The 12,979-nt window shown below is 42.7% G+C and overlaps 1 protein-coding gene across 1 annotated transcript; it reads right to left on the reverse strand.

Moving 5' to 3' along the window:
* Positions 1 to 222: 222 nt before the first annotated feature.
* On the reverse strand, positions 223 to 12,482 carry LOC146021148 (olfactory receptor 1C1-like). The gene is made up of 3 exons (XM_083154947.1): positions 12,371 to 12,482; positions 2,226 to 2,285; positions 223 to 953 (listed from the first exon to the last, which is right to left on the reverse strand). The coding sequence occupies exons 1-3, from the start codon at positions 12,480 to 12,482 to the stop codon at positions 223 to 225; spliced, it is 903 nt and encodes a 300-aa protein (XP_083011073.1).
* Between the last annotated feature and the right edge of the window lie 497 nt (positions 12,483 to 12,979).

A 12,979-nucleotide genomic window follows, 5' to 3' on the forward strand; every position in this document is an offset into this window, starting at 1 on the left:
GAGGTCAATGACTACTTTGTAGATTTTGAAATACATGTGAGCCTTTGAACTCAAGCATAGCACCATGCAAGACTGCAACAGAACCATATGACTGCAGTTCCGAGAACATACTTTCCTGACCAATGGGCTCTTATTTTCTTTATGAACCAGCCATGAACAAGGAAAGATACCAGAACATGGATTGATCTATGCACATGATACCGGGAAGGGGATAAGTATAAGCTAATGAGCCGTTACCAATGGTGCCACTAATCCCTGTAGTGTTCTCCTGATTTCATGATTTCGTAGACTATAGATGAGAGGATTTACCATAGGGATCACTGTTGTATAAATCACAGTCATAATCTGCTCTAGAAAATTAAGTTGGGCTGATGGTGGTATTATATAGACTGATATACCAATAACAAAGTACAGGGTCATGACAGTGAGGTGGGATGAGCAGGTGGAGAAAGCTTTTCTTCTTCCCTCTCTTGATTTAATGTGCAAAATAACACTGATAATTGATTTATATGATATCACATTGACGAAGAATGGACAAATGCCAAGTGTCACTATGTTCACAAGCGTTGCGATATAAAACATGTTTAAGCCAGAGCAGGAGATGTCACATAGAGCTTTAGCATCACAGAAGAACTGATGGATGGTGATGGTATGACAGAAGGACATTTTAAGAACTGAAACTAACCACAACATTGAGTTCAGACATGCGCATAGCCAGATCATGGTCACAATCAGAATACAGACCTTCTTCCTCAGTATCTGGTGGTAGTGTAAAGGATGGCAGATGGCGATGTACCGGTCGTACCCCATCACAAATAGTAGTAAATCCTCGGAGCTGGCAGCTACAACGAAGAAGTACACCTGAGTGAAGCATTGTGGGAAGGACACTGTGTTATTCCCGGATAGTAATATGTCCAGCAGTTTGGGGACAGTAACTGTTGTGTAGCACATGTCTACAAAGGACAAGTTACAGAGAAACAGATACATGGGGGTGTGTAAACGTGAATCCAAACATATCACTGTGATTATAGCCGTATTCACCAGGACTCCAAACAGATATATAATGAAAAAAACACAGAATATGGGGGGTTCATCACCGGCTTTCATGTAAAATGGCACAATATGGAATACTCTTATTGAAGTGCGGTTCTCCATAAGTTCTGTCACCTGTATGCAAGATAATAATAATAATAATAATAAAAATATATATATATATATATATATTCAAATAGAAACACAAGAGGAGCGCTCCATAGTGTAAAACCAATGTGATTTAATAGAACATTAAAATTCTCCGGTACAGGTAATAAAGACTCGTACCAATAAAATAACAGCAGTGGACTGGTTACCACGTGGTGTAAATTTACAAGCCAGGCAATCTCCTACCACCATCCGGGGCAACTGCAGATCAGCATGGAACCTCACCGCACACTCCACGGAGGACGCGGTGCACCACAGCGTCTGACAGGAACAGATGCGGCACGGGGATCCTGGCTAGGAAGGAGCACGTCGTCACCAAGCCCCGCCCTAACGCGTTTCGTAATCAAACTTCGTCAGAGGGCGTGGCTGGTGACGGACGGCTCCAGGTTAAGAAGGAAGCAATGACCAATGAGGACAACACTCTGTTTCGGAGGCGTATACTACCAACCCCGGGATTTTTTGATTACAGAGAGCGCAGTATGTTATGACACAGCTGGGTTTAAAGGAATACTGACACATTTCACAGCAAGATTGCGTAACATTATCACAACATGTATACATACATATAAAAGCAAGTTCATTTCTCTAAAATGCACCACCTAGTGCGTGCTTTTAACCAATTAATATTATGCATATAATTTATAGTAGACAATGAGGTTTCATATATAAACCATATACCTCGCAGGCAAGAGTACCGGCACTCATCCTAGCAGGCAAAATAATTCATAGATATTACGATGTTAAAATATATAGTATTATTTAAGAGAGACAAGTTAATGATATCAATATAAATATCGATATCGTAATGCGGTCAAAATGGTACACCATTATTTCATATCAGGACCGTGCATACAGGCAATTTTTTCACAGAGCATACAGACAACGTACAGATGATAAGACAGAGGGAGTGGGAGACTACCCATAGCCTATTGATTAACCAAAGCTTTTAAGCTAAATAAGAATGCAGGTATTATTTTCTATTTATTTATAAACTTCCCTAGAATTCCCCATGTGGAAACCTATACCTTCTTTAAAGGTGTGGACAGCAATAGTTACCTGGAATATGAGAGCTGCCACTTTAAGCCCTGGAAAAACAACATCCCGTATTCACAGTTTCTCCGTTTACGGAGAAACTGTACCAATATCGAGATGTTTGATAACCAGGCCAAGGTGTACGTTGAAAGATTTAGGGAACGGGGGTACCCTAAAAATGTGGTCGAGAGTGCACTTGAAAAAGCTAAAATTTTGCCAAGAGAAGATGTACTAAAATATAAGGAGAAAAAGGAGGAGAATGAAAATGGACATAACTGTTTATTCATCACTAAATATAATGATGGGGAGCGAAACATCGCCAAAATCTTAAAAAAACATTGGCATATTTTGAAGTGTGACCCCCTCCTTGGGCCAATGTTGGAAGAATCCCCCAAAATTGTGTATACTAGAGCTAAAACCATCAGCTCTTGGGTATCCAAAAGCCAACTGGAACCCATCATCCCAAATGAACAAATAAACAACTCCTCTTTTCTCTCCCTAAAAGGTTGTTTTCCCTGCGGGAGATGTAAAATATGTCCATTTATTCAAAAAGGGCCTGCCTTTGAGGGACCGGATAATATGTCTTTTAAAATTGGTCATTTCATTAATTGCAATTCAACTTACATTGTATACCTTTTGATTTGTCCCTGTGGGTTTCGATATGTGGGAAAGACCAAGCGCTGTTTAAAAACACGCTTGCTGGAGCATATCAGAAACATTAAACATGGCATCACTAATCATAGTGTGCCAAGACACTTCAAAAGTGACCATAATTGCAATCCTGCAGGTTTAAAAGTAAGGGGTATTGAAATGGTCCCCCAAAACAAAAGGGGTGGAGACCGTGATCGCGCTCTGTTAAGACGCGAAACGTACTGGATTTTAACCCTAAATACCTTGTCACCCGTAGGGTTAAATGAAGGATACGAAATCACCCCATTTATAAATAAATAGAAAATAATACCTGCATTCTTATTTAGCTTAAAAGCTTTGGTTAATCAATAGGCTATGGGTAGTCTCCCACTCCCTCTGTCTTATCATCTGTACGTTGTCTGTATGCTCTGTGAAAAAATTGCCTGTATGCACGGTCCTGATATGAAATAATGGTGTACCATTTTGACCGCATTACGATATCGATATTTATATTGATATCATTAACTTGTCTCTCTTAAATAATACTATATATTTTAACATCGTAATATCTATGAATTATTTTGCCTGCTAGGATGAGTGCCGGTACTCTTGCCTGCGAGGTATATGGTTTATATATGAAACCTCATTGTCTACTATAAATTATATGCATAATATTAATTGGTTAAAAGCACGCACTAGGTGGTGCATTTTAGAGAAATGAACTTGCTTTTATATGTATGTATACATGTTGTGATAATGTTACGCAATCTTGCTGTGAAATGTGTCAGTATTCCTTTAAACCCAGCTGTGTCATAACATACTGCGCTCTCTGTAATCAAAAAATCCCGGGGTTGGTAGTATACGCCCCCGAAACAGAGTGTTGTCCTCATTGGTCATTGCTTCCTTCTTAACCTGGAGCCGTCCGTCACCAGCCACGCCCTCTGACGAAGTTTGATTACGAAACGCGTTAGGGCGGGGCTTGGTGACGACGTGCTCCTTCCTAGCCAGGATCCCCGTGCCGCATCTGTTCCTGTCAGACGCTGTGGTGCACCGCGTCCTCCGTGGAGTGTGCGGTGAGGTTCCATGCTGATCTGCAGTTGCCCCGGATGGTGGTAGGAGATTGCCTGGCTTGTAAATTTACACCACGTGGTAACCAGTCCACTGCTGTTATTTTATTGGTACGAGTCTTTATTACCTGTACCGGAGAATTTTAATGTTCTATTAAATCACATTGGTTTTACACTATGGAGCGCTCCTCTTGTGTTTCTATTTGAACAGATCTTTCTCTTGTTCCCGTGGGTCCTGGGAACTACTTTGGAGTGAGCTGCAGTCCGGATTGGGACTTTTAGTGTGCCTACAAGGGATTGAAATATCCTCTTGTTTCCAACTGGTATTGGACTATCAATTTAGCGCTGGTTTGTTCCACCTGCAATCCATTTTTTCCATATATATATATATATATAAGTCGTTAAGGGTGGCACTCTGGCATCTTTTTTAAATCTCAAAATTTTGAACTGAACCTGTGTGGTCTGTATTTATTCTAAAAAGATGCCTGAGTGCCGCCCTTACTGAAGTTTGTATCATGCTACCCCCTGCAAGGGTTCCAGCCTGGGAAGATACAAGGTGTATGTATATATATATATGTATATATATATATATATATATATATATATATATATATATATATATATTAGCGATATACGGTGGTATTCCCAATAAATAACGACACAATGCACTGGTGTATAATGACGTTTCGAGGTTTTAATACCTCTTCATCAGAGAAACCTCTAAACGTGTGTCGTTATTTATTGGGAGTGCCACCATATATCGCTAATATATTGCGGTCAAAGCCCTTTTTGATCCCTGGAAGGCACCCTTTAAGGTCATGTTTGTTTGCCGGTAGTGCTGCTCTTATCTACGCTATATATATATATATATATATATATATATATATATATATATATATGTATGTATCTATATATATAACTACTCTTCAACTCTATGAGGAAAAGTACTGCCAATGACAACTAGAGGATCTTATATATTATCTTTGCTATCTTTATTTGTTTTTATTTTTATTCGTATTTTTTTAATATTTTTTTTTTATTCCTTTATCACTTTAAATAGACCTCAAATGAAAATACCCAAGGAAACCATGAGGTTCCCGCTGTTTTTAAAACAATTTACATTTTTTAACTTCCGTTTTTTTAATAAAGATTACCTTATTTAAAGAAGAAAAAAAATACTTTTAAATTATCCTTGATGAAGCACCGACTAGGTGAGAAACGCGTTGGAAAACAAAGCAACTAGATAGAAACATAGAAACATAGAAACATAGAATTTGACGGCAGATAAGAACCACTTGGCCCATCTAGTCTGCCCCTTTTTTTAAACATGTTACCTCAAACCATATTTGATCCTTATTTTTTTGTAAGGATATCAATATGCTTATCCCAAGCATGTTTAAATTGTACTACTGTATTTGCGTCTACCACCTCTGTTGGGAGGCTATTCCACTTATCTACTACTCTTTCTGTGAAAAAATTCTTCCTCGCATTTCCCCTGAATCTTCCTCCCTCTAGTTTCAGTGCATGTCCTCGTGTTCTGTTGCTCCTCTTCCTGTGAAGAATGTCTCCCACCTGTACCTTGTTAAAGCCCTTGATATATTTGAAAGTTTCTATCATGTCCCCCCTTTCCCTTCTCTGCTCTAAAGTATACATATTAAGATCTTTTAGTCTTTCCTGGTACGTTTTGTGATGTAGGCCATGCACCATTTTAGTTGCTCTTCTTTGTACAGTCTCTAATGTATTTATATCCTTCTGGAGATATGGCCTCCAGAACTGAACACAATACTCTAGGTGAGGTCGTACCAATGACCTATACAGTGGCATTATTACTTCTTTCTTTCTACTGCTGATACCTCTCCCTATGCAACCAAGCATCTGACTTGCCTTCTTCATTGCTTTGTTACATTGCCTACCTGCTTTTAAGTCCCCTGAAATAGTGACACCTAGATCCCTCTCTTCCTCAGTAGTTTCCATTATAGTGCCATTTATACTATATTGAGTCTTTGGATTTCTGAGACCCAAGTGCATGATTTTGCATTTTTTGGCATTAAACTGTAGTTGCCATTCTCTTGACCATTTCTCTAATCTGCCTAGATCCTCAATCATTTGTTTTACCCCTCCTGGTGTGTCTACCCTGTTGCATACCTTTGTGTCATCTGCAAAAAGGAACATTTTACCCTCAATTCCATTTGCAATATCACCAATAAAGATATTAAAAAGCACCGGTCCAAGTACAGATCCCTGGGGTACTCCACTTGTAACCTTTCCTAGATGAACTACTACTGAGAGGCACACTCACTAGAAAGCCGATATTTCCCACAAGCCACGGACTCTGGCAGCGGCAAGACTATACAACTGTAAGGTAAGCTAGAGAAAGTACCCCAGCACTGCCTTCACTACCTGGACAGGGGCAAACGCAGGATTTGTGTAGACCCCTGGGCATAACAATGTATTGGGGCCCTACTGATCCTCCAGCGGTAGGGGTGGGGGAAGCTTTGATATCCCGCGGGTGGTAGGGGGTATTATATCAACCGCTCAGCATGTAGGGCCTGGATCATTAATTTCCACTAATTACCCCTTTACTGCACAGATGGTGGGAGATGGGGTGGGAGAAGGGGGCATTGGGCTGAATGAAGGGGCCCTGATACATAACTTCCAGGGTGGTAGAGGATGTGTAATACGCAGAGGAGGGGTGTATAGTGGAGTGGGCTTATTATTCATAATTTTCTGGTGGGAGGACAGCTTGCTTGACTGCAGATATCTACAGTTCCCGGAAATAAATTTCTTAGATTTTAATGGAATTAAAAACTAGAGAATCCCACCTACCAAATGGTATTGGGGACTAGGGGATCAGAGTTCAGGAGACAGAGCAATCTGCCAACAAGTATATAAAACTACATACCAGGTGTGTGGAGCTGGAGCAGTAATCAGCTGCTGGAAGGCTGATAACTATAGTTCTGGGAACATTATAGACAAGCTACTAGTGTCCTTCAAAGGAATAGAGACATAGCTTTTGGAATATACCCTCATAAAAACTCTAAGTCAGACAGAACCTGAAATATCTGACTGGGAAGAGCAATTAACAGGCTTGGATGGGGACCACTGCTTTGAAGTCAGACATCTCCGGTTCCCAAGGGACGATTTTTTTAATTCTTGTACCCATGGAAAGAGGGGACCCTCACTTTCAGCCTAGGGTCCTTAGACTCCTGGGGGGGGTTTCTGGGTACCCAGAAACCCCCCCTGCGTGCGCCACTGCTGGTGAGCCGCACTCAGGAAAAGTGGGTGTGGCCATGCAAAAGGGGGTGTGGTCACACAAATAGGGGGTTTCTTAAAGTGCAGTGTACCACACCATATACCCCTTATACACATTTAATAGCACTTAATTAAAAAGGGTTGAGATTACCTGAAGGGTAAAAAAAGGGGCAGACTAGATGGGCCAAATGGTTCTTATCTGCAGTCAAATTCTATGTTTCTATGACTAGTTCCAGGTTGCAGTGGCAAGAAATACGTAGCTACAGGAGCCATGTATACAGGAATCCAGAGCACCCCAGTAAGCAGCAGCAGCAGCGATATTATTGAGAGCAGGGCCCCCATGCCACACTACCAAAGCAAACGGTACTGAGAAGCCTGGAGATAATGCAAAGTCATAAAACATATTCAGCCCATAAGGTAGCTAGTTATATAGGCAACAGAAGCGGCAGGATCATCAAGGACCTTAGTATTATCACAAGGGAATGTAGTAGTCTTGTCGCCAATATCAGGTGTCTCCTGAGAGATTTGGCTACCTCTGATATAGAAGCTAGAGGCAGTTAGAGACAGTTAATAAGAAGCGTATTAGTAGTACAATAATAGCAATAATAGCAGGAGCCAGAAAAATGTGGATACCAGTAACAGCAATAAAGAGCCCAGTTGTGCAGGTGGGAAACTGTGTACTGAATGTTACAGCAATTTCTTCATTCTCACCATGTGGAGGTATGCAGCAAGGAGGCCCCAAGATGGTGCAGGATGCCCTCAGACTTCCAGGCACAGCAGCAAGGGGCCGGGGAGAAGCCAGGTGATACTGCTTTACATGGAGGAGGAACCCAGCGGTTGAAGGATCCTCCTACTCCGGACCTCGCTGGATCCAGTTGAAGGTGCTGCCTCCATAACTATGTTACCCCATCCAACACCCCAAGGGGAAGCCAGAAGAGGTAGCTGCCTGCCCTGTATAGATGCCTCAGTTACGCAGCCGCCGATGCCCGACTGCGCCCGCCCCGCACAGCATTAACTGGGAGGGGACGCGGTCACGCTGCGGCCGGACCAACCAATGGCTTGAAGGCAGCTTCCGCGTGACCGCGTCCGCTCCCACACTCCCAGTAATGCTGTGCGGGGCGGGTGCAGTCGGGCATCGACGGCGGCATTACACTTAAGCCTTCCAGTTAACTGACAAGCGGCTCAGCTAGTCGGGCCGCTTGTCATTGTGATATCGGTCCATTCGGCGGGCCAGACCTGAGAGGCTCGCGGGCCGCATCCGGCCCACGGGCCGCCTATTGCCCACCCCTGCTTTAATTGCTGTTTCCAATACTTCTATTTACCTCATATCCTCTTTATCTCCCATTGTCTCCAAAGTCTACCCACCCCCCAAGCTCTTGATACAGACGGTATTTAAACAGCCTTTACTTATATCATAAACTTTCCAATCAAACAGCAACTGATAGCACAATTTTACAAAAAGGCCATTTGACAGAGGTAGGAGCAGATAGTGACTGGGACTGGGATGGAGAGTTTGGGGGCAAAAAACTGTCACATCTTAAAGTGAAATTAAAACTGTCACTGCTCAAAGTGGCAATACATTGCAGAAGCCATCATTTTGGCAGGCTTTTATCTAGTTATCTTATAAACTACAAGAGTGACCAATCACCACATGTAAAAACACAAAATATAGTGTGACCAGGGCCATAACTAGGGGGGAGCTATGTGGCCAGGTGCGGCCGTAACTAGGGAAGAGCTTGGTGGCTAGGTGCACCGGGCACTGGATAGGGGGGGGGGCATTGCACTGGAGGAACCTTACATCCAAGACCCGCCACTCTCCCTGAGAACTGGAAGCGACCAGATGATGGTACACAACCCATATGCTGCACAACCCATCCCCGCAGTCCCTGCTGCCACATTTTTACTCCACCCCTCCAGTGCCTGCTGCCACTGAGAGGAGGAGAAGAGCGGATAGGCTGGGAGGACACTGTGTGTTGAGGCTGGGGGCAGAGTGAGTATGCTGTCAGCACCAGTCAGGTTCTCCTTCCCTCGACAGTGACATCACAGGGAAGCCGATCCCCAGGCCTGTACAGAGCTTCCCCCGCTTACTGCTGTACTGTGCAGGGAGACGCTGTTGCCGGGATGCCAAACAAGTGCACCAACCTGGGCTCCTTCTTTGCACTGGACATGATGCAGACCCTACAGACCACCAGGTCAGGAAGAGGAACTTGACAAGAGCATATTGCAGGACATCAATAAAATGGCATTAAAGGGAGAGGTGATAATCATGGGAGACTTTAATCTACCTGATGTAAACTGGGAGCTAGAATGTTAAGACAGTAGATTCTATACCTTTAAACCTATCAACTCCTTACATACAGGCCAACAACACAACCCACTCATTGTCTCAACAGCAGCAGTAGCTGTGTTCTTCTCACCTGTGGAGTTTTATTCCCACCTACCCCCAGTACTTATATCACCACCACACAAAGTGGCTACCATTGTGTTTCTTACCTGTTTGCATTGTCTGGAGCTCTGTATCCCTCAAATTATTGACTTCCACCCAGAGAATTGATTTCCAATTTTTGGATTCCAATACACACCATACAATTTATTGTATGTGACCGGATATAATAAATTGATTTATTTCACCTTCAGTGTTCTAAATTTAATTACAGTGTACTAATTGACCCACATTTGTGGTCACATGTATCACAGGAATTTACACTGAGATTTATACCAGTGACAGATTGCTGGAGGAACTCAATTGAGTTCACAAAGTAGTTTTGTAACCACCCATTTATGTTTTGTGTAGTTTGTTTGTGTTTTTGTCCATTAAAAACTTTTTAGGAAATATATTAAAAGTTACATTTTAAAATCTATAACCATAACAAAGAATTTTTTTTATTTTTGACAAGCGTGCCCCCAAACAAAGGAGAGTACTTTTTTCTTTTTTCCCTTGAATTTGTAAACTGGGAGCTGCCTCTTGCAAGTTCCACCAGAAGTAGGGACATTCTGAATTCCTTGCAAGGAGCATCCCTCCAGCAATTGGTGTGGGAGCCCACTCATAAGGATGCAATATTAGACTTAATACTTACAAATGGTGACAGAATATCTGATGTAAATGTGGGTGAAAACCTGGGATCCAGTGACCATCAAGCAGTATGGTTCAAAATAAAGACAGAGGCTACACACAAAAACAAAGGTGTTAGATTTCAGGAAGGCTGATTTTGTAGAGATGGAAAACTCTGTAAGGGATTCTTTGATAGAGTGTAGGAACTTGGAAGGAGTGCAGGAGAAGTGGGAAATATTAAAAAAATCAATACTAAAAGCAACAGAACTTTGTGTCAAAAGAGTTAGGAAAAACACAAGGAAAAGGAAGCCATTGTGGTTTGCGAAAGAAGTAGCAAGTATTGTCTAAGCAAAAAAGTTAGCCTTTAAGAAATTTAAACAGACGAAGAATAATGAGGAATGACAAAGTGGTGTATCTTGTTAGACAGAATGAGGCTAAGAAGGTAATCAGATGTGCAAAAGCACAGGCTGAGGAGAAAATGGCACAGTCAGTGGGTAAAGGGGGGAAAACTTTTTTAGGTATATAAGTGAAAGGAAAAAAACAAAAAGTGGAATAATAAGACTAAAGACAGAGAGTGGAAGTCTTCTTGAGGGGGACAATGTAATAGCAGATCATATTAATAATTATTTCTGCTCAATATACTGTACTGTTGAAGGAGAGAGGAAGGGGCCACAGCTAAGTTGCAAGTATAGTCAGAAAACTGAGGGAGAAACAAGTACATTTACAGAGGAGAAAGTCCTCACAGAACTCTCAAAACTGAAAGTGGATAAATCAATGGGGCCAGATGGGATACGTCCAAGGATACTAAAAGATGTTAAAGGGGAGCTGGTAAAACCAATAACAGAATTATTCAACCAGTCATTAGCTGCTGGAGTAATCCCAGAGGACTGGAAAACAGTGAATGTAGGTCCACTGCACAAAAGTGGAAGCAAGGAAGAGGTAAGCAACTATCGAGCAGTGAGCCTTACATCAGTAGTAGGGAAATTGATGGAAACACTCTTAAAACAAAGAGTTGCAGAATATCTCAAAACCAGCAATGGGTTTACTGGTGGAAGATCATGTCAAACAAATCTTATTTACTTTTTTGACTAGGTGACTAAAGCAATAGATCAAGGTGGGGCTGTAGATGTAGCTTATCTAGACTTTAGTAAGGATTTTGACACTGTCCCACATCGCAGACTGTTAAATAAACTTGAAAGCTTGGGATTGGATTCTAAGATAGTTGAATGGATAAGATCATGGTTGCAGGACAGAGAACAGAGAGTTGTAGTAAACGGATCTGGTCTGGATCCTCCAATTTCTTTTATGTGGGGGAATTCTGACTCTACCACAATAGTTACAGGGTGTTTTACACATTTTAATTTTGCATTCATTTCATGTGCTATATAAAACTCAATAAAACTACAATTACATTGATTGTAATGTTTATAGCTGAAAAATAATGAATTCATTAAAAGTGGGAGATCTTATAGGATGTAAGATATATCTCACTTTCTTGAAATGGTGCCTATTATGCACACATAAAGACATTGGAGAAATGAGGCCATGTATCAGTACAGTACACATGTATCATGAGTTAAAGGATAGAGATCATATAATTTGATACCCATGATTCATTACTGATTTTTTTGGCCATTTGCTGTCTGGCTGCCAGAATGAGTTCCTGATGCTCTGCTACCCAAGTGCAACCATCACATCTTTCCATTTTCTACCCAAGTGCAATCCTGAGTTCTTAACTCTCATATGCATGTGCTAAAATGACTCTGCTATCCATATGCTATCTTGGTACCACTAACACTGGGCCTGATTCGGGATTAATCTGTCCCTGGCGTATTCGCTCTGGGGACCGATTGTGAGGCTCTGCGCCTTTCTGTATGTGCGCATGTGCAGTGCTGTGGTACAAATGCCTTTGGCGACTATCACAGTAGCTGAGGCATTCGTACGGGTAGGGGAGGGAGGGGAGCGTGCAGGCAGCATCAGGGCAACGTCCCCGAACTTCCGCCCAGCTGCTCCCGGCATGCGCGCCTGACAGGCGGCGCTAGTTTCAAATAAGAAGCCGGCGTCTGCTGGGCTCAGACGCCGGTTATAGCTTTTAGCTAATATACCCGGTCCCTTGGTTTCAGCGTCGAGGTGTTACCCTTGGATCTGTCTGCCACTGCTTGGTCCTGGTCTCCTTGTCTCTGCTCAGCTCCTGTGTCTGGTTCTGATCCACGCTCACCATCTCTCAGTGGGTCACGTAAGTGCTCCATTGGAGCTTGGTTTTTCTGTTTCTTTTACTCGGCAGCTTGCCGTTACCTTAGTTTTAGGGGCGGCACAGCCCATAGTTTATTTTGGGAGATTTTGGGCTTCGGCCCGTCGTGGGCCTACCCGCCTCCTTCCTTGGTAGTTATTCCCCTTATATTCACCTGTTTTTTCCACGGTACGTCTCCCTAGTTTGGTTAGGCAGGGTTTCCCCTCCCATTCTTGACCTTGCTTTGGGGATTCGCTGTGCTGTGTTATACCCGATGTTCCGATGGAGATTCCCCTAGTCTGTCTCTTGTGCCTGCGACTGGGTGGCATTCCCATCATTGGCCAGGTGCCGGCAGATAGGGGCTCTTCTTAGTTAGACCCGTTAGTCAGATCATCCCATTAGTTAGGCCCGTTAGTCAGATCATCCTCTTGAGTCACCCCCTGACGATCGCTCACCCTTTGTCCGTCCATAAGACCTGGCTGCATTGGGGTAGGAGCGGGCCTAACTCGCTCCTTC

The sequence above is a fragment of the Crinia signifera genome, chromosome 7, assembly GCF_055691185.1.
Source record: "Crinia signifera chromosome 7, ASM5569118v1, whole genome shotgun sequence".
Lineage (NCBI taxonomy): Eukaryota > Metazoa > Chordata > Amphibia > Anura > Myobatrachidae > Crinia > Crinia signifera.

What these genes read in the sequence shown, in the direction of transcription:
- LOC146021148 (XM_083154947.1), bottom strand. Translation starts at nt 12,482, where the DNA reads ATGGAGCACTTACGTGACCCACTGAGAGATGGTGAGCGTGGATCAGAA. An exon ending in AGTGGCAGACAGATCCAAGG is followed by an intron (nt 2,286 to 12,370) that starts GTAACACCTCGA and finishes TTGTTTTTCCAG; the next exon opens with GGCTTAAAGTGGCAGCTCTC. An exon ending in TGTCCACACCTTTAAAGAAG is followed by an intron (nt 954 to 2,225) that starts GTATAGGTTTCC and finishes TGTCCTTTGTAG; the next exon opens with ACATGTGCTACACAACAGTT.